Genomic DNA, 23,417 nt, shown 5'->3' with positions numbered 1-23,417 from the left:
AACAAAATGTTATTCATACAGTAAGTAGCTCTTGCCTGAATCAAAGAATGACCTTCATGTTGCTTTTCAAAGGGAAATATGGTTTAGATATTCAGCTGAAATGGGAGAACAGCCAGCATGAATAAATAGAAGAAGAAGAAAAACAAATTGGCATGTACTATGGGAATGGATTCACATTTTAAAAAATAGAAAGTCAAAAAGAAAGGCATAGAATGGAAAATACACTCCAAATAGCCTGTAGAATAAGAACAGGAGCTACATGCTTACAAATTCTGCAGGAGATAAGAGGGAGAAGGAACAGTTAAAGCAGTAGTTACCCGGCAGGGCACAGCATTTGATGATGAGTATAAGTGCTGATGACAAGCAGAAGCATAACCTGAAAGCTACATACAATACAAAATATATTACATCTCACTGTTTAAGAAAAACACCTGACAAAACCATTTTATGTGCTTTGGCTGTCTCATCCTCTCTGGCATATGGTTATAGAAATGACAACCCAAAGGAATGTAAAAACCTGAGATAAAAAGAGGGAAAATAACTTTCAAAAAGTTGCAGTAGTAAAAAAACACATGGCAAGCAGAACTGAGAATTGCTATAAGAAATATTTTTCTCAGAAATGTCCAGTACAAAGAAGTCTCTCCATCTTTGAGGGCAATGCCAATCCTGTGACCAGTGTAAAGAAAAAAAACACCCAATAACTCTTTGGGAAATACCCACTGCACACACCCAGCAGCCACTCTTTCTGTAACTTTCACGTCTCATTCTCCAGTGGGCTTAAGAGTCTTTAAGAGAGGTCAATATTGCCTTGCAAAAACAGATGTACATTAAAAGCTTGCAAAAGCTTTGAGAAGCTAGTCTTTCCTCTCCTCTTACTTAAGTCTTCTCTCGCGCTATCTATAATATATTCATCCTTCCTGCACAGAGCTGTAAACACAGCAAGGCTCTTTTCATCCCAAGTGTGATGAGCCTGTCTTCTGTAATTCTGGGTTTACTATGGTTTAGAATGTCTATTTTTGCAATGTGCAGCGTAGTATAGGATAGACATGTTTACAAGCCATCAATGAGGAAAAAAAAGAAGTAATGGTACCATTCTTGAAATACTAATTTTAATTCATGAAAATATTCATGTGTAGCTGTTACTTTATTCAGCTTTATTTATTTCCTTAAAGTTTCAGAAGGACTTTTCTGGAGGCTTACTAGATAGCTTTGTAAAGAGCATTATTTTTGTTAAATTACATTGTTCAGTAGCTCTTGAGCATATTGTTTGGCATGCGCATCTGATTTTCAAAGCACAGCACATGAACAGATACACTTCACCAACATTTATTATGTGAGAAGGGAAGCCAATATTTTCAGTATCTGTCAAATAATGTATACTTGCAAAACTACCCAGGCCTATAGCTCTAATTCACTGCAAAAGTTTCAAATTATTGTTGTTGTTAGGTTTTATCCCTTTGCCATTAGATGTATCATTACATATGCTTAGTGAAGGATGTTTAGTTTATTTTCTTCCAGTCTGAAAATGATATCATAAATTGAATTCCCATCTCTCCCTCATGTAGACATCAGAGTGACAATTTGTCCACTCTAGTGAAACATGGTTTTATTTCTTCTCTCTTCTGTAATGAGGATGTTGATGACCCTTCCAGCCAAAAATAGTTAAATGAACTCTGTCTCTTCTTAACTTGTATGAAAACAGAAATGATATTTATAATTTATTTTAACAGACTGGCTTAATACTAAAGCATTCATCTGTAGATGTGTCTTGCATGTTTATTATTTTATTTGTAATATTAATATTAGAATACAGAAGCAAAACAAGTTTATCATTGTCTCTGGTTACTTGCCGTAAGTATAATGTCTGAAATGAGCTCTTCACAGATGGTATTTCTATATTTAGGATTTCTCTGCAAGTCCTTAATATATTATGTTTAGAAGTTGTTGTGAGAGATCAGCAAAAGCAGGCTACTAAACACATGCCAGGGAGCCAGGAGATGAGGGTGAGCACAGGGCAGGCAGGATGGTGTCCTTGCTGACCAGGGCACAGTTCCACAGTACCCAAACAAGAAAATCAAACAGGTCTGGTGATGGGAATCAGGGCCAACTGACAGTCCTGCAATTACCAGGAAAGACTCTAGAAACAAATCCAGACAAATCAGGTAAAACCAGGAGGTCGTCAGTGATTCAGGGTTGGGATCAGCAAGGCTTGTGGCTGGGCACAGGCATACCTCAAGCAAGGACCAAGGGCAAATACCTGAGCCTAAATGTGGTTCCTGAGCCAAAGGATGGGTGGAAGATCACGACAAGGCTTCTCCCAGCTCTGCCTCATAATTTAGTTCTTTTCTCAGCTGGCTGCTCCCAGATTTCATGGCTGTACTGTACCAGAGCTGGCTTTGAGCACAGGCAGCCAAGCCACTGGGAATATGGTGTAGAGGTCACAGGGCCCATGGGTGCACTCTAGGCACTGAAGTTATTTTTTTTCTTGACTTTCTAAGGGTTATAATTCTAAAAATTTAATAAAAAAATCTAATTTATTTCAGTTGATAACATTATTTATCGGTAAATTGTTTGAAAGGATACTAAAAGGGCATTCTCAATTTCTGATATTCTTCACAACCTTTTTAAAAATCTTTTTAAAGCCTATTAGTCAAAGATATGTCTGTTTTCCTTCTACCATCAGTTACAAAGTAGATCATAAACTACTGACTCTAACTTAAAATGTCAGTTCAAGTGCCAAAAGTCTGCACAGTGAGTATAAAGGTTTTTCCTTTGATAGAAACATATGGGTAACAAAATGTTTCCATATGATGGGACTTTTTTCTTTAATCCACTTCAAAGTCAGTTCCCCAAGAGTTAGAAAATATAAAATTTAAGGTAGATTATTTAAGCTTATATTAAAAAACATAAAGGCCAAAGGAAGACAGATGAGCATTCTCAACTACGACATTTTCAATGTGTCACATTTTCCATGTGTTTCAGGTTTCAGGACTTGAAGGGATCTATGGAAACATCTTATTTAGTTCCCTGTTCTCATTGGCAACACCACCACCTAACTCCTATCATCAATTAATCAATCTCTCCACAGAAAATAAACAGATTTTTTGTGTATGATAATCTTATGGCTAGGTTGTTCCCAATTAGTAAGAATCAGAGTGAGAATACCTTGAACCACCCTGAGGCTTTTTGGTTTCGGTTGCCTATTTTTCTGTCAACCTACTGTATCAATATTATCAATAGAAAATTTATAAGCAGAAATCAAGATCACACCACATATGGTTCTAAAATAGAAAACATTATCAGGGGATTTAGTTTTAGCTTAAGTTCACTGATCTTTAGTGTTAACGGTCTTTATGTGTTGACAATTTAGTGTGTTCTTATTGTAGTATGTTAGTAATAATTTCTTGATGCTTATGAAAAGCCTTTTGTAATTTAAAATATGAAAGTCGAAAGCAGTACTTTTCTGAAATGCTATTGATCTATATCAGTTGCTCTCCCTGAGTGCTCTGAAGAAACAGTATATGATTTTTTTTCTTGTTAGATTACTAGATTTGTTTGAGGGTTTGTCACACAACTTCAAAGTTAGAACATTATGGTGTATGTATTCTGAACACTTTTTTTAATTAATAATAATAAAAACTAATGAAAAATACACATAACTGGTATTTTCTGTTTGATCTTATTCTCATCAAAAAGTGCCAGTGTTGAGAAACACACAGATGTATTGTCCAGGTGTTGGCAGCTGTCGGGCTGCTGGTGTGGCTTCTATGGGAAGAGGCCAGGGGCCATCCTGGGTGGAGAACAGTTCAAGTCAGCTCCAGCAGACCCACCACAGGACACAGCTGAGCCTGTCAGGCAAGTGTGGCACCTCTGTGAAAACGTATTTAAGGAAGGGCAGAAACAGTGGACAGAGACAAAGATGGAACAAAAAGAGGGAGAAACAGCTGAGGGAACACCAAGGTCAGAGAAGGAGGAAGAGAAGGTGCTCCACGTGTTGGAGCAAAGACTTTCTGCAGCCCATGGAGGACCCACAGCGAAGCAGATGGACATTCCTAAAGAAACTGTGTACATGTGAAAAACCCACGCTGGAGAAGAGTAAAAGTGTGAAGAGGGAGTGGCGCATGAGAAACTGTTATGTACTGACTGTAGCTCCCCCACCACCTTGTGCTGCCTGCGGGAGTAGAGGAGTCTGCAGTGCAGGAGTGAAGTCAAGCCTCAGAAAGGGGGAGGCAAGGTGCTATTGTAATGTTTGTCTCTCTGTTTCTCACTACCTGAATTTACTCCAATTGGCAATTTTCCCCAAGTCGAAATTTTCCCGTTTTGCCTGTGACAGTAACTGGTAAGAAATCTCCCTGTCTTTTATCTTAACCCACGAGCTTTCTCATTTTATTTTCTCCCTCTATCCTGCTCAGGTGGGGAATGAGTGACCAGCTGAGTGGGAGTTTGGCTTTTAGCCCAATCATACCAGATTTTATGAATAATTTCAAATTACTTTAAATTTTTAACCAAAGTAATTTTTTGTATGCATCTTCCTATCACATTCTAGATTACTGTATAGTGTAAGTTTTACAGTAAATTTTTCCTTAATCCTTAGCCCGTTACTTTTCTGAATCAGTTTCTTCTGCACATGTTATTTCCGTTATGTTGTTAACTGTTGGCTTCAGAGAAATTCTCCATATAGTATTAACTTATGAGTTGACTGTTTCTAGCTAATATTAAACACTGTCTTCATTGTAGGATTCTGTACCAAACCTTAGCTTCTATTTTTTTGATTCTACCTACTGCTGCAAGACAGAAGAAGAAATTTATTCTTTCTACTTTGCAGCTGAAAAGTAAGGCTTAATCCATTTGCTAGTAAGAATTTAATAAACCATGGTCTATTTTTGTGAAATCTGCACAATATTTTAAGTAATTTAAACCATAAAACCCCACCTAAATGGATGGGACTTGCACATGATTTTGTCTATATATATAGTTTTCTGAGACACCTGAATATGATCCCTTAAATTCAGAGAACAAAACAGATATATTATTCACACAGCTTGGAATACTATAAAAGATTTTGATTAAGTACATGAAATATCTGTTAACATCAAAAGTCAATAACTTTCAACTGGCTATTTTAAATTAATTTACCCTGCAGAAAATGAATTGTTAAAACCAAAAAGAATACTTTGTGGAATAGCAATTTTTTTTTTTTTTTTTTTTTTTTTTTCTGTACCTGTGTCATAGCAGAAGAAGAAAAGCCATCTATATCTTAAGGTAGCTATATTGTTTAAATACAGTCATTCTTTAAAAAATAAAAAATCACAACAGATGGCTTTCTTTTGGTTTTGTAATAATCTGCTAGTGCATAAACTCTCACTATACAATAGATAAGAAAGACATTGTTTTGCTTTCAGATGTGTAGAATACTTAGACAGCTCTTAAAAAACCCAAATGTTGCAAATACTCAGACACTGTTTTCTCACATTAAATAACAAGGTTGATGTTCTTGGAATGCACAGTTATCCTACTGAACGCTGAAGCCTGAGATCCTGGCGGACAGAAGGGAACACCTCTTTTTTGGAAATAATTTACAAATTGGTCAATTCCTGTCACTTGTCAACCAAGATATATCTGTCACTTATCTGTAGTTTATATATTAGTCATCTAATCCACTGTGCAACTAAATACCAAGAAAGGAACAACAAAAGAATGTTGTTCTGAAGAATGCAACAAAATTCTTCAGAGCATTAAATATTTAAGACAGCCTAAAGGGAAAAAAGGAAACATAAGGATCATACGACATAATCAGTTTCACTGATACATTTTACAGTAGAACATTCTGCCTCTAAAAACAAAGAGAATATGCTATCAGACATTTAAAGTTTGATATTTTAAAAAAATGGCACTAACACAACAGAAGCTTTGCCTTAAAATATAAAGCTGATATTAATCTAAATAAATGTTACGAAAGGTGCCAGGAAGACTTTCTCAATGATTCCAGTAATCAACCAGGTTCATAATAAGACAAATAGTTGGGGAGGGGAAACAACAAACAAACAAACAAACAAACCCACGAAAACCACCACCAAACCAAACAACTCCTTTTTATGCCTCCTAATATTTTCATTTCACCTCTGGAGGGAGATACTTCCTGCTTCCTGGTGGTAAGCAATGAAAGAACAAGAGACTACAGTGCAAGTTGCAACAAAGAAAATTTCAGCTGAAAATCATGAGAATAAAAAAGACAAGAAGATGGCTCAGCACTGGAATGGGAGCCCAGAGAGTTTATAGAATCTCCAACCCAATGTGGCCCTGGGTAACCTGAGCTACGCTAAGTTGGCCTTGCCTTGGCAGGACGTTGTATCAGATGGTCTCTCCATCTTATTTTTCAAAATCCTTAAATGTCTGTCTTTTCATAGCAAAACATGACCAGTATCATGCAAAGCCAGTGATATTTTGGCACAGAAGAAATTCAGCAGTTTTTACCAGTGTTTTCCTAGTGGCCTGTCAAATGAGTAACCTCCGCTCTCTTGTGACAGTATCTCCTAGAACTCCACTAATGGTAATAGGAATATTAGGCCAAAACTAGTGTATAGGCACCCACATATAGACTTGTAAATTTAAATATCACAACCTTAAACTGAATCCCATCCAATGCAGCAGACTTCTACATCTCAACTAGCCATTCTGGGCTCCTTTCACAGCACTTGGAAGGAAGCATGCAGTTCACATTGTAATTCAGATGACCCATTACAGATACCTACCTTTGAAGTATTTCTTTTGCTCTGAGGGTTTGCTATAGAGTAACTATGAGACACTTGATTTAGATAAATCAACTCAAATAAAGTCCTGGAGCTCAGGAGCACACTAGGCTTCTGAGTGCTCCTAGGACATGATCAAATATCATATAGTTAAAATATTTCCACCACTTTCCTAAATATGAAACTGGATGCTGTATTTTCCCTTCCATTCTTGACTAGGGATATCTTAAATGAACCTTATAGTATACTAGAATTATTACCCAACACAAAGGATGCTCTTAATATACAGAAGATATGTACCTCAACTTGTTTTCTCTTAGGTAAGTAAAGTCTGCTTATTGCTTTCTTCAGTCAATAATTAGTTACAGTATGCAATGTAACATCAATTACAGAACATAATGTAACATCAGAGAAAACTGATTTCTGTACTGGAAAAAGAGAATATTTTAATAAAATATACAGAATTTCATGTATATTTCAGTAATATAATCTCCATATAATGTCCTGATGAGCTATATTCCATAACAACAATAAAGTATGTATGAAAGCTTTCAGGCAGTTGCTAGATGATTAACTTTACTTTGTACTTGTGACAGTCCTGTGCCCTAACAGATTATTTATGACCAGAACTCAAAGAACTAACTTCAGTAAATAAGTAAAATCTATAAATCATTAAATGCATCTAAGGCTATTGTTATCATCTACCCAGGCCTTCCACAGAGTAAATTAGATTATGTGTGACAATTAAGAGGGACTCCACTCACTAAGATCTGTAGTGCAGTTAAACAGATACAGTGAACTACCACAGTGATGAAATCTGTAAGAAATTATAAACACACAAGACTTCTAAGTTTAATGTCCCCAATTAACAAAGTTTTCTGTAGCATCAAAGTTACTTGTTCCAATCTTACTTTGTTTCATAAAAATAAATTTATAGCTTCTCGTTTTCCTGTTAGCTGAGCCATAAGGCACTTGATTTTATTTTTCTCTGTGAACTCTGCAATTAGAGGTAATGATTATAGTCTATTTCACACAACAATCTCTTCCTAATGGTATAAACCAGGATGCACAGCTGAATGGAAAATATTAAGGAAATCTTTCAAGAATGCAGGGAAGTACAGAGAATGGGGAAATGTGCCTTATACATTGTATTTAAAGGGTGAGTTGTATTTAGGTGGGTGTTTCACACTATGGGCTGAAGATGGAATTTAACTATAAAATAAGCTAACGCTCTTGTACAAGATTTTTGGCCATGACATTACTCTGTGTTGGGGTATGCATATGCAGGTGTGTATGGGGATTATTATAATGATGGGGGCTTCACAAAAACAGTCCACAGAGAAATGTTTAAGTCTTGGTAATTCAAAGTATTTCATACTTACCCAGACAGCTTTATTGCCTTCAAGGATTCCCTCCTCAATTACTGTTAAGCATGGTATGCTATATAAGTATTTCAGAAGATACTAATTACATTTTAAAAACTAAGTGTGAAATAAGGGTACTGTGAGCTGCATATTGTTACAAGAATGGTAACAGACCAAGCAAAGTTGATGGGCATTATGTCTTTGATTACCCAAAGGCCAGGATTTCACACAGTACTGCAATTAAGGGATAGGACTGATCTACTCTAACAGTCTAAAACTAAGACTGATAAACTATTACTTGTCAACTTAAGTTCTTATTAGTCAGCAGAAAGAAACAGTCCTGGAAGTCAGTTCTCCTCACCTAGGCAGGTTAGGAAGAGCTGAAACAATACATGCATTTCCTATTTCTCTCTACTGACCAAAAGGAAAGGTCTGGATGATTGACTCAGGCTTAGCTAGAGGTAGATGTCACCTACATAATATTTCGGTTTTTTTTTCTTTGGAAACATCTCACATTCACAGAATCATTGTTTAAAAATGAGAAACGGTGCTTCTCCTATCTACTGGAAAAGAGGTTAACACGGATAACATTACTCATAAAAATCCACCATTCCTTCAATGTAGACACTTTTCCAAGAAACGACCAAATCTTTTTATTTTATTTTTCCAAATCTATTTCATTTTGCAAGCAAACAAAAAGAGAGACAGCCAAGGAAAGAGGAAGCATTTTCTGATAGATCTTCATTAATAATTGCAAGTAATCAGACTACATATTGTTGTATGCTCCATGCTTGTTTTAAGCTACATGTTAAATACCACATCAGCCAAAGTATTTGGAGCATTTAGATTTCAAATATCTGTATTTTACAAGGCATTCAAGTTTTTAGAAGCTAATGCTGGTCTTGCCATTAGAAAAATCCAAAACCAATGTTCATGAGTTGTAAAGACATTGCCAGGCACTAAGGAAGCAAAATTATAAAATATGTCTGTGCAATACACTGGATGTGCTATGGACTACCAGTATAAGACCTGACACTGAGTGTAATTTCTGTGCCAGTCTAAGTTTACTTCTTTTAAGTGTTAACAGGATATAACTTCAGTTTACATTAAAACAGAATTGTTATATGAAGGCAATGTTAAAATTACATTTTTTCATTACTGCTCATTCTTTCTGCTTAATACATTGTCTTCATTGATATGATGAGGCACATAGAATGTTAAGGCAACCTATTACAGTCAGAGCAATGCTAGAAATCTCACTTCAGAACCCTTATCTAAGTTTGGAACTGGTGAATAGCAAACTCTTTTTTTCAGTACAGGTCTTGCCATCTATAATATATTAAGCATACTTCATAATAGAAATCTAGCTACAGTATTTTCTCAATACAAAACAAATCCAATACTAATATTTTTGTATAAATGATAAAGTTTCATATACATTTTCATTCAGATGATTTACAGATATTTATTTACTTAACAGCTTGCCACTGGAAAAGGTGGACTCTGAGGCTATACATAATTCACATGTGAAAGGAAAAATATGAGAAACCTGGTCCTCACAGTTAAATTAGTTGTTTTAAAAGTTTCTGCATTACTGCAGTTTTTCTGCTTTGAATTCACATTCTATCATCTCCCTATGAATGGGCAAATGCAGATCTGTCTATGACCACTGCCACTAACCTTTGTTAATTGTTCCAATCTAAACTCCCTGAAAGCTTTTGTGACTCCAAATCATCTTCCTTCTGTCATCTCCAAACTAATATAGTTCCACTGGCTTCAGTGCTGACTTATGTCAAATCAATATGCATCCTTTTTAGTTTTATGTCATATTCAATAAGAACGTTCCAGAAGCTGAAGAGCTGACTTACCATTTTCTTCCAAGTACATCAGAAGGATGCTGCTAGATTCAGTCCCTTCTATGGCATAATCAAGTGCAATGTTTCCATTAACATCTTGCAGCAGCACATTTGCTCCAGCCTACAGACAAGAATTAAAAACATTTTAGGATTTTTGTAGTGAAACCTCAAAACACTACTGGGGTTCTTATACATTTACATTCAAAAACATTTCAGAGCTGGATTTCTTAGACAGCAGGCTGATTATAACCTGAAACAAACCAAACCAAAATACACAAAAAAGCAAAGACAAAATAAAGGAGTATTGAATGTCAAAAAGGGCTGGCTGACACTGTTGCCACCCTAGCTGTCCAGTCTGCCTTTACTGCACAGATGTCTGAACTGCTCATCAGTGAATTTTGGATGCATCACCATTTGCAGCACAGCATTTTAAAGTAAAGTAAGCTGTCACCAACTACAGTCTGCCTTAAAACATTACACAGTAAACAGCAGTAGTTCAAAAGCTGACTGACAAGCAGTACAGACACTCATGCAGCAGGGATGGAAAGACAGCTGGTAGGGGTAACCTTGTCAGCCAGCCCAACCTCTTATGGCCTCGTCCATCAATCCAATCTCAAAGAGAACCATCCCTTGCTAAATAAAATTGCCATTTGTCACCAACTGGAGACAATGAAAGTGAGCTTGATTATTTCAACTGCAGTCCCGAAAGGAGCCAACCTGACATTTCTATAAGTTTCATTCAAAATTCAATATAAAGTACAGACAACTAAAAGGAGCCATTAGGAGAGGTGAGGGGGGGTGGGAATAGATTCACAAAAGGCTTGAAAATAAACCACCAGCACAATAGGCAAACTTGTATTTTCTATATCAAACATTGTTAGTGTAAGAATTTGCACTATGAAGGGCATTTTTTTTTTAAATAAGTACTTATCCTTGAAAATATTATAAATGTCTAGTGGACATAAAAGTTTACATTACAGTGAAATGTCATGTATCTTCTTTAAGAGGCCATAACTTTAATTCATTTCAAGTGTTCTCTCTATGGCTTTTAACTGCAAGGAATTATGAAATAAGAGTGACCTCTGGGAAATTTAATCATTTTTCTTACCAGCTTGTATGATAAAAAATTTAGCTAATAAAAATGAGGGGTACCAAGGACTGCCTTTCTTAAAACCATGGCAGCAGAGGTCAAATGTTATAAGGAATTATGAATAGAAGGTATGACTGGTTCTGTCAGGAGCTTACTCTATAAGTACTGTATCAAGTAAAAACTTGTAATGGGCTCAGCTCTTGGCTCAGAGTGAAATGACACGAAAAACTAGCAAGTTCATGTAGGCTTCATGTCATCAAACTTAACGTGTTGAAGCTGGACTGCTACTCTGAGGTGATTTCCTGGATTCCCATTGTAGTGAGGAGGGCACAGACAGGCATCAAAGAATGACTCACCTCAGCTATCTCAAACACCTCAGATATCCTACTACACCATATCCTATACAGCAAAATAACCTATCCTGCTACAAGGTATACTTCTTTCTTTTAGTGCATGTCTTGCTGCACTGACTGTAAGGGGAACCTAGACAGCAGGTTTAGATTAGATGCATATCTTTTAAATTTCTAAATGAGATTAGATGAGAGAAGTTGACTCATGCTTAATGAAAAGTAATGGAAAGAGACTTATAAGTTATAAAATCTTATATTCATTATAGTGCTATGAAAATAAACTTTTATTTGACTGTTCTGCCAGACAAAATTAAAAAGGTGATCAAAAATCAAATAAAAGATGGATTTGAAGATCATAATATATTTGCAGGATGCTTTAACAACTATTTATTGCACTTGTTTCACTACTAGGAAACATTATTTTTGTTTATTTTACATTCTACTCACTGACCCATGAGAGTTTTCTGGGGATGGTAGAATCAAGGAAGTAACACATTTTCATACCTAGTTGACCTGCATACAATAAAAAAGCACAAAGTCTTCAAGCTACCTATCTTTCCCTGCATGTAGATAATCATCAGGCAATGTAAGAAGGAGGTCAGGAGGATAATAATAAAACAAACCTATGTATTCTTCCTTATTGAGTTAAGTAATCAAAAAACTTTTGATGTACTAAATTCAGAAGAAGTAGGATAATTAAAGCATTCTTTTCATTCCTTTCTAAGATGTAATGTCACTAAAAGAAGGATGTAACATGGATTTACTCAGGTCCAGGTAATTTTTTAGGGGTGGTTCTATATTAATTAATTTCTTAAGAAATGTTCACAATGCACTCAAACAGAAGGTCAAGTTTGGTGAAAGCTGTGGCAGCAGAGGTAGGAGAAGGTCTCAGAATTCAGGTAAAGAAGCAATTATGAATAATGGTGCACATTCAAAAGTAGTACCTTGCTTCAAAAACAAATATTTTGTAGGATTTAATAATAAGCATGTTTAATGTGGTGTATCATCCCTGCTTCCCAGTTTTGTATCATCTGTGAATTTACTGAGGGTGTGCTCGGTTTCACTGACCAGGTCATTAATGAAGACCTTGAACAGGACTGAACCCACTGTTAGCTCATGGGATACACCACTAGTGAATTGCCTGCAGCTGGACTTCGTGTTGCTGATAACAATCCTCTGAGCCTGTCTGCTCAGCCAGTTTTCAATCCACCTCACTGCCTACTTACCTAACCCAACCCATACTTTGTCTGAGGATGCCATGGGAGACAGTGTCAAAAGCCTTACTAAAATAGAGGTAAATTACATCCACTGCTCAGCCCTCACCCGCCAAACCAGTCACCTCATTGGAGAAGGCTGACTCATCTGACTTCAGCAAATCTAATTTTAAGAACTGTACCAAATATTTTGAGAATAGCCACAAACACTGTTTTGTAAAGTCCGTTGCTAGCTATAAAATAAGTTTCATGCCAGGGAATTTTACTTAATTGTCCAACTAACAAACTTTTAATTATTGATTCTGCAACTGAAAAATAGGAATGGGCAAACAAAAAACCACCTAGGGAACTACACTTGGACCCTTCTCCAGACACTGCTCCTCCCCGTTCCCATATCCAATCCTCTTGCCGCACACATGCTATGCCTGCCGTGAGCAGTCCAGGAGATTGGGGTCAGCATGATGCGGTTCCTCTTCTTTGGTGGCTCCTTGTTTCTTCCTTCACTGCTCTGGCATGGCCTTCTTCACTGGCCACTGTCCTGCCAGAGATGTGACTCCCTCCAAGTCCTCTGCTCGGTTCCCACTTCGACAGTTCTTTCTCTCCAGCCCTGCTTGCAGCCCCACACTGACAGGTTCATGTGCGTTATGCCCAGCAACAAATTTCAGTGTGCTTTGGAAAGAAAGCCATTCTAGGTATAGAAAGGTGGGAAATTCCACTGTATTTCCCTTTCTTAGTGTATTGCATGATACCCTGCCAAAAAGATATGTGACAGGTTATCAGGACAGTGACAGGTGCTGATATCAGAGTTTCCAAATTTATATGCATACCTTGTTTATATTCAAAATGGAATTCCCTATTTATTCCATTGAAGTTCAGATGTTTCATCCACCTGCTTGAATTCTGCATGCAATGGTCAGTGTACATGAATTGTTACTGGCTTACCCATTCTCAACACATCCTCATTCTCAAGTCATTTCTCAATAAAAAGATAAATGTATTGTAAAACTTTATCCAATATATCCCATAAATACAAGAAATATTTTTGAGAAAAATATTCATCTGCAGTGATAAATTGTTTCTATTTTAAAAGGACTGCAGAAGGAAAATCTCTAAATATATTATTAAAAAATGTTACCAAAGACACCTAGTTCAATACACAGAATGCAAAATGTAACTGAATTGCATGCTCTGCTATGTAGAACAACACCCATGCATATAGACAGCATAAGATAGTGAACTCTGGTGGTCAACATTAGCCGAGTAGACAGTGCCAGATTTGTATGCTATCTCCGTATGACCAGAAATCAGAGCCTGATGCCAAAGAGAAAATACCTTTGGCTAGTGAAAGGAGATAAGATTTCCCTTCTGGTCCCAGAAATGATGATTCAAAGGACTTCAGTTTATATTAGGATCACTTTACTGTGCATTTTTAATCCTGTTTTAATTTCCACCTATTTACTGGACTGCAATGTAATCTGACTGAGGCATTCTTAGAGGACATCTAATTTATTGAGCTTGCCCAAGGACTTTGGAAGGATTTGGGCATGTCTCTGATTAGGTACTTTCTTGCTTAGCTCCTCAGCTAGGATGTTACAGTCCTGTATTCTGTTGCATGCATTAAATTATCCTTTTAAAATTGTGTTCTGTGCAGGTTATTTAAATATTTGAAATAACTAAGAAACTTAGCTTTATCTGTATAGTATGAAGTCCCAGGTGTATTATAAAATATTTTTCAGTACAGAAGTCATGACCCAGCCACTGCCTCTTTTACCTGGGATTACCACCATTGGCTTCATAAGGCTTTATGAAAGCAATCAGAAATAAAATATAGGCTGAGGAGTATGTGTGGATAGAAGAAAGAAAAAAAAAAAAAAAGACAGAGGCAGAAACAACTGTCTTATTAATGTACTTGTTGCTATGGAAAAAACCAAAAGTTTTCTCCTAGTAACACGCTTCTGAACAGTTGTTACTGTTTCAAGTGCTCCACAGTAGGCTAACCCTGTGCAATTTGTGCAGTCAACTGTCAACCCCACCAAACCTGACTTTTTGATATCTATTTATACTCTTATTTATATTTATATTTGTATTAGTAACGTATTTATTTCATTCCATACACCATATATATATATATATAAATGTATACATTTATATGTTTGTAAATGTACCAAAATTTCTCTCCTCTATGTTAACCACTGTTTCCAAAAGGAAAAGGCTAGCATCTTTTCAGTAATTAACTGTAATTCAGACAATTAACTTCTTCATTTTTTAAAAATATAACCACGTGATTTACAAATTGTTCCTTTTTATAAGATGACATTATCCATGTGAGTTGACCAAGACTACATGTAGCTCTTCCTACTGCTTCACATTAATTTCATTAACAGGTTTTGCTCATTGAAGGATGCCCAAGGTTTACACGCACACATATGCATGCTCTCATGTATACTATGGCTACTGCACAAATAGTACATCCTTCCAAAAGCCCTTAGTATGCGCTCAGTTAAAAAGAAAGCAACAGAAATCAGGATATAATGATCTCTTTTCTTGCGAACAAGGAACATACAAGAAATGAGACATGCTTATGGGTTCCGTGGTGCCATGTGATCTTGCTCTCCAGTATCAATGGCTTGCATAAATTTTCATTCAAGATACCAAATCTCAGAAATCTAGCTGGCTCCTCTTTTTGCGGTTCTTGTTGGATTTATTAGACTCATTCATTACCAAGGTGAAAGGGATAAAGTTTCTCCACACAGTGCTGTATTTTAGGTCCTCTTTTTTTCAGAGACTCACAATGCTAAGCAGAACAGGAACAGTTCTCAAGGCAAGGCTCAAAAAAGTCAGACCTCCACATTAGAAGAATAATAAATAATAATTAATAATAAAAGATTAGTTGAGATTGAGCAGCTGCTCTCAGTGCAAAAGCTTGTTTTCCTTCCAACCCATTTCAACAACAGATTTTCTGTAGGCAGGAAATTATTTCACAGAAATAACAATTTGGTTACTAGAAGAGCTGTGAAAAAACAAATGAGGTTTTTAGTGATTGCAATTATAGATCCTCCATTGACAGTTACCCTACCTGTTCCTGTCATAATCCAAGTTTATCTGCTTACTAAGAAGCAAACTGAGACACACAAGCTGAGTTAATTCTTGTATTTTCTCTTTTTGGGTATAGAACAATCTAGAAACCGTTTTACTAAATCTAGATATTGTCTCTCAGAATGTTGATTGCAGTCTATTCTCATTTTAACTCCTTCCACACAAATCTTTAAGGAAGCCCCTTCTCCATGATACCACAGATTTTTAAGATATTTGGGATATAGTTAATCAATCTCTGTGAACTCCAGTGTAAGCCAAGGATTCCTGTTCTAGCACAAAAGGTCAAAAAAAAAGCCCATGAAAAAGCAAGATACCCCCTGAGCAGATTCAGAACTAGGAGTCTACCATGCAGCTTACCTATTTCTAAATTAATACTTTTATTCCTCCTCTCCCTGAGCTTGAGAGAGAAGAGGGATCACAAATGTTTATAAGGCAACTATAAAGGTATGTAAGTTCCAGTATGGTCCATGGCAAACCGTACAATCACCACACAGCTGCTCTACCTTCTGTTTTAGCTTTAATGACCCTTAATGTAGCCTGCCAAAAGAAAAGAAAATAAAAAACCCAAATAGTCCTTTTACAGAAGACAGGAGTGGGACTGATAAAAAAAAAAAATCCCAGATAGGGATACCTGCTACACAGCGAATCCTAGCAGTTTCTTATCTTTTATATATCTCAAAAGAAAACAAATAAATTACAATCTCGGCTGTACAAAAGCAACTTTTCACAGGCCCATTCTTCATTGTTTTAACGGCATTTTCCATCACTGCAGCCTGAGGGGACACACCTGATTTTTGATTAAATGGGAATTTCAGTAAGTCATGACTGATGACTTGAGCTTCAAAGTACTATGCTTTAAAAATAACAAACTATAACTTGTCTCAGGCAGTTAAGTTACTCTCAGGTAGTTAAATTCCACATCCAAACACCTAACTGTAATGGATACCAGACCAAAGCATAACTTTTACAAAATAATAAGTTTTCCTCAGTAAATTATTATTTGTTGAAACCTGAGCTTTTAAAGGTATTGAAGAAATGCAAAGAGCAGTCTCATCATGTAGGAGTTTCCAAACTGAAAATATTTTTTTACTTTCTTTCCAGAGTCTCTTAGAAAAATAATCTGAAAAAGAATCCAAACTCCATACAGCAATTCAGAAGTAAAACCTGTGGATCACAAATCAAATTAATAACTGAAATTATCTAACTGCATCTATCATGCTTGCAGTTTGATGCACTAAAAACATTCTGTGCATGCCTTACATGGTTTTGTACAGTTAAAGAAAAAATGCAGGGAACAAATCCTCCTGCTCAGCTGATTTCCCTCATAGTAGGGCATTGTGTTAAGGTATACTTATGAAAACAAATTCTGACAATACAAATGGGAAAACCTCTCATTTCCTTTTAAATGGCCTTACAGAGAGCACAGCTCTGTAAACTGGGCTGGCCCAGTGCACCAGGTACAAAACTTCTTCCACAACCTTGAGTTATTTGAGGTCAGGAGTTTCCACCTCTCAGAGAGGAAAGATACTGGGGATCAGCTGTCTGCAATCTTTGTTCTATTTCAGAGCTTAAAACTCTGTAAGAGTTGCTACTGTCTATAAACCCATGCCTGTCACATTACCAAAATTATTCTTTCACAAGAAACAGGAACTGTCTGCCATCTGGATGAGCTTAACTTGTGATATAAGAAAAGGTTTGAATTCATTTTCAGCATGCCTGTTCCCACATCACAAAAGCAAGACAATACAGCCTATGTAACCAAAGCTGAATTCAGAGCCTTGTAACTGCTCTCCAGGCACATAAAATAAACTGAAGAGGAGAGATTGCTTATTGCCAAAAAGACATTTTAAAGGAAATCAGGAGAAAACTCAGGGCCAAAAATTTTATGTAAATATCCTTATATAATTGGTAAAATATATGCATTTGCATTAATATAGATTCGTGCCATGCCATTACTACTTACTTTTTTTCCCCTCATAGCTACATGCTAGACTGGTCAAGGAATCTCCATATTAATGCAGTTGGAAATTCACTTATCCTTGTGTAAGTAAACTATTTCAGTTGCAGTGTGGATACCAGTTCTTTAATTCATATCACTTCTCGCTTCCACGTTGCAGAAACAGGCACCAAAATCTGAATATATAACTTAACTCCTGGTCAAAACAGACTTTTTTGTTGCAATCTAGAAATCAGGAATTATGGATGCATGCCAATGTGCATAAAGAACATTATAATGTTCAAAAAATCTCAGGCATCTTAAATTCTGTTGGTTACAACACGTTGGTTAAGAAAGGATAAAGAAATGTGCCAGTATAGTATCTGTTTATAAAAAGCATCATATAGATATATACATATAAGATCACCAATGCCTACAGAAATACGCCTTTGTATTTGAAAACATGCTTCTTGGTTGTTGAATTACTTCACACAAATAATAAAAACAGCACTTTAAAATCATCAAAGTTCCACAACCATTTTGACGATCTTTTAATTTATGCATAAGGCATTTTTTCCTTAAACTAATAGAATGTAGGCAATATCAGTTCACAGAAAAGATTTTCAGTAGAGTTCAAAAAAAAAAGGCTGTCATGGCACATATTGCGGATTGCTTGACAGCCATAGTCTGTTTGACTAATGCATTCAGAAGATAAAAGAATTAGCACTGATGACTGAAAACTAAAGACCAACATTTTCCCATCTGTTTGTGCACCATGGGGACTTAAATTCTGCCCATCAGCTGTAAGGCATGTAAAAGGCAAATAAAATCCCACTCAGTTCCAGTACTGAACAATTCTAATAACACTACAGAAGTATAGTATGTTTTTGATAACATCTTTCACTGTAAAATACAACTAAGCATACAGTTAGGAGATGAAAAGTTAAAATCTACTAATGCAGAAGCTATCAATCAAAAAATAATGTACATTTCTCAAGTTACTGCTATTTTCATGCACTAGCACTACAACATTCATGAGGATTTGGAAACAGTCTATTAATTCTAAATGCATACAGATATTTACTTGGATCTTAATTAGTTGGCAAGTCACCTTTCATGGTGGTTCTTCATATTATGACTTCTAGCATACACCACTAAGGTTTTTTTGAATTTAAGGTCTTAATTTCTAAGACAAATGAAGTCTGGTTTCATTGACTTAGGGAATTATTTATATTTTCTCTCTTCTCCCACCTAAATATCTGAAAACATGAAGAATCATCCAGATAGTTTGATCAGAAATTGGAAAGACAGAGTTATTTTTGTATATCCATTTCTGTTTCTTTACTTCCATACTTCATTCTGTATTTTCCAACAACTTCAACTAATCATTCTTAACATAATCAAAATCTGTAGCTCAAATGCAAGGTCAGTAGCTAGATGTGAGGTCAGAGATGGGATACTTAGCCACAGCACAGGGCAAATAAAGCTTTAGGATTTTTGGTGTGACGCTGATTTCAATCAACAAGTTTGGACCATGAGCAGAACACGTTCAAGTCCATTACTGGGGCTCCCACATTGCCATGAGTTTAAACATTCCATTCTCCAGTCTCTGAACAAAAACTTTATTCAATCAGAAATTACAGGAACCAACCTTGTTCTCAAGATATGCACTTGTCTTAATGTAAATCAATATTTCAATATTCTACCTCCTAAAAAACCCCACCTTCCATTTAAAAAAAAAAAAAGTATATTAAAGAGCACCTAGTGAAGAAATATATATCCACAATATTAATCTCCAAAGCCAAGCATGACAAAATCCAAACAGTGTCTGTGTTTCTTTCTTTCTTTGTTTGTTTATGGAGGTATCTCTTCGGTCAAAATATCTGTTGCACAATTTTAGTGAGGGCTTGTCAGAAAAAAGACAAAAAAAAAAAGAGGTATTAGGGTATCAGGAGGGTGCTAAAATCATGAAGAAGTTCCTTCTTTTTCTTAGTATGTAAAAAAAAAAAAAAATTGGCATAATTTTATGAATAGGATGGTCCAGTTTGAATGTCACAAAATTAATCTGACATACTTTTAACTCTTTTAATCAAATCATTGTCTTTGAAATAAATAAAAAATTGAGAAGACATCTCAGAATATATTTTTCTCACTGTAATTTAGCATTTATACTGAAAATTGAGGTAATTAAAGAAGTGACAATAAGAAATTATAGCAAAATCTATTTGCATGATAGTACATCACAAAGAAAAGTTTTCTTTGCTTAGAATCGAATTCCATTTTATTTTTAATATACTGCGGAAAAAATGCAAAAGATCAAAATTAGGTCAACAAAAAGGGTGGTCAAAGTACAGAAGGAGGGGTATTTTACTTGATATTGCCAGCTCTCTAATTTTTTGGCAAGAAAGTGGAATTAGAAGGGAACCTTCAAAGAGCATTGATGACTAAAGACTAAAATTTCCCCATCTGCTTGTGCACATGGGACTTGCACATTCCCCATCAGTAGCAGAGCTTATAGAAAAAAATGAAATTATTCAAGTACTGAATGCCTCTGATAACAGTATAAGAGCACACATTCTTTTCATTTTTATTATAATTGTAATCATTAAAAATTATGACAGGCACACAGTAAAATAATCGGTCCCCGTCTCATAATACTGCAACAAAAGGTCACTTCATAAAATTATTGCCTTTCATTCTTAGAACAAATAGAAGGAAATTCTGTTTCTATTTGTGAGCCTTTTGAAAGGAGCAAGCCTTTGGAATTACCTGTCAAAGTCTTTAAATCTGACATTACAGTTAGCATTAAAAGTTACTTTATAGCCATTAATAAAGGTTGTAATTACATAAGGTCAACCGAATGTCATATTTTAGGAAACAAAAATATCACTCCCTGGGGCTAGTAAGAACAGTCATTTGTGTACAACATTGGTTTTATTGTAGGCAAAATGGGGATAGGAAGCATCTTCTGAATATCAACTATAGTACTGCAAAGTACAGGACACAAATAGTAAAATAAGACAGCAACTATTACCTTTTACTAATACGTTTCCTACTAAGTTCCATGTGTGTGTATGTATATATACATGCATGCACATATACATGGGGAAGTAGTTGTACATACATATATATACACACTCCAAATAACCAGGGAAAGTTTTGCCTAGCTTCATTCAAAGGGTTACCGACCCTGATCAACCACTGTTGAAGGCAGAACAAACAAAACAATCTCATGGAGCACCAAAGAAAAGAAGCTCATTTGATGGCTCAGGATAGACTGGAAGATGATTTTGAGGAGCTAGTAGCTTTCAGGATCAATGTAAATAACATAAATGGTGGAAAATCTAGCTAGGGGCAAAACCAAAACCTGTTTAACATAATAGTCTTCTCCTTATTCCCTCTGTGTGGGAAGCTAGTCTTTTTTTCCTGTCTATGTGCGCTGTCATATCCAAGACTATTTATGCAACTTGGAAAATATGGATGCTGAATGTTCTGATTTTTGTTCTCCGGTTTATTTTGAGATTACATACACACAAGTATATAGTGTGTATATTTTTATATATGTAAATTAAATATCTTTCAAATGGCACATGGAAATAAATAGCACTACTTCAGGCATAACATTAGACATTACCATTTTACTAATGCAGAGAAAAAGTCAAAGTCTACATTCATGTACAGCAAAAATAAAGAAAAATTTGTCCTACATGTCTCTGACATAAAATGCAAGAGATTAAAAAATTACTCGCTGTGTATAGTTTCTGCAAACATAAATGCATTCATTTCACGCAAGGAACTAAGAGTACAAAACTGCTAATTTAACTCTGATTGTCTTCATTTTTGTCATGAGACAGATTCATTGGATTGATTGATAACATCAACATATTCCCAGTGTACAGGGAAGGGACTCTATAGCAGCTTAATCTGCACTCAGTGTGACACTGTCCTGCTGGTTAGTAATTAAATCTATACACTCTACAAACAAGTCATTGTGTGAAGTAACAAAGGTATTTAGGAAGCTTAGTATGAGAGTCATCTTCATACAGAAATACCTTCTCAAAACACCAGCCTGTAATTAGAGAATTCACCAGACAAGAAGATTACCCTATTATTTTCCTGTGCCTGGGTAATGGATGAAGCACAGCAGATATCAAAAACTTCAAGCCATAAAAAGTAGTAACTTGCTGTATGGGACTGCAGCAAGTTACTCCCTCAAACAGCTATGAGGGAAATACACACCTCATGCCAAATTTTCTCATCGATTATATGAAAAGGAAAGCACACACTTATAAATCCTACCAATAAAAGCATAAACACCACTGACATTTATATATTGCTGAAAGATAAGAAGATTCCAGGTTTATTTGCATAAAATCTTCTCAATCAATTAATGCATATATTGGAAAAGTGTCAGAATTCTACACAAAATTGAAACAAATACTTTAAAGACATAATCCTATGTAGCCCATCAAGGATTTAATCTGTGTTTTGACAAATTTTTTTACTTGCATTCATATAGTGTAATCTTAGCAGTAAATGACGAGGTGATAGGCAACTATCATCTTCCTATCACCTTGCCCAGCAACACTTGTCATAATCATTCCCTTGTCTTTCTCTGGTCTTCATCCCAAAAAATAATTTTTTCCAACTTCCAATACGCTCATAATTCTAATGAACACCCTTTTTCCTAAGAAATGCAATATCAGTAATCTTGCAGTATTTATTTTAATTCAACAAATACTTCCCATCTTTTAACATTTTGGAAAAATGTTATTTACTGTGCTTTAAAAGTTTGCAATATATCATAGTTTCTAATGAGAGCAATTTGAAATTAAGGCAAGTCTGATTTGATAAACTTTGATTTTTACATAGCTAAAGATGCAGCTGTTATACAGAAATCATATAAAGAGACACTTTTTTCCCTATGCTTTCATATTCCAGCTTTTATACACATTTTCCAATGTCCTTTTAGCCTTTCATCCTTGCAGACAGCAACCACAATGTGTTAAAGCTTAATATCAAAAACAAACAAAAAAAAACCCCTACATTCAAATTTCCACTAGCTTTCAGTTCACATCTTTAACTCCTACACTTCATTACGCATCCCAGTCTCATTATCTCACATCGTTCTGCACTGAACTGAATTACCTACTTTTTCACACATAGTCTACATGAATTACTCTAGATTTGGGAAGCCAAGGTTTTTCTTCACCTTTACTATCCTAATTGAAAAGTCTTCAAAAACATGTGACGTGAGCCTTTCACTGACCCCTATGTCACCTTGTTTATTACCTCCAGTAACCTTGCACTGTTTGAATTTACCTAAACCATCTGCTTTCAGTATGTAAGCCAGTTTTTCTTTTCAATGACTTTACACATCAATCTTTATGGTGGCATATCAAGATAAGTTGCCCTTGAATTTTTGATAAATTGTATCTGTGTTGCATTTTCCCCTACTAGCTCACTCAGAAATTCAAGAATTCATGAAGATTCATTTGATAGTTCTTTTTTCATAGGTTCATGCTCCCAAGCCCTTCTAAATTATGCATTACAAGCTACGACATAGTGATATTTCATCCCAATGTTTCCCAAATGAAAATACACAGAAAGTCATACAAGATTGAGGGGGTAGAGTATTGGTTTGTTTGTTTTTTTTTTTTTTTGAGCAGAACAGCTCTATCCAAATACGTGGTTACCTGAAAGGATATTCTTCCCTCCTTTTTTTTTTTTTTTTTTTTTTTTTTTTTCTAATATTTCAGCCT

At 35.6% G+C, this 23,417-nt stretch overlaps 1 protein-coding gene across 1 annotated transcript in view; it reads right to left on the bottom strand.

Moving 5' to 3' along the window:
- The window catches only part of MYO16 (myosin XVI), a 313,979-nt gene that overhangs the window by 225,022 nt on the left and 65,540 nt on the right, over positions 1-23,417 (bottom strand). The window contains exon 5 of the mRNA XM_026845772.1: positions 9,982-10,090. Within this exon, the coding sequence (XP_026701573.1) occupies positions 9,982-10,090 (109 nt within the window). The remainder of the gene's footprint in view (positions 1-9,981; positions 10,091-23,417) is intronic.

This window comes from Athene cunicularia, assembly GCF_003259725.1.
Source record: "Athene cunicularia isolate RWA chromosome 1 unlocalized genomic scaffold, athCun1 chr1_part1, whole genome shotgun sequence".
NCBI lineage: Eukaryota > Metazoa > Chordata > Aves > Strigiformes > Strigidae > Athene > Athene cunicularia.
Note: the sequence above shows the minus strand (reverse complement) of the source record. Positions and strands in the feature narration are given on the sequence as shown.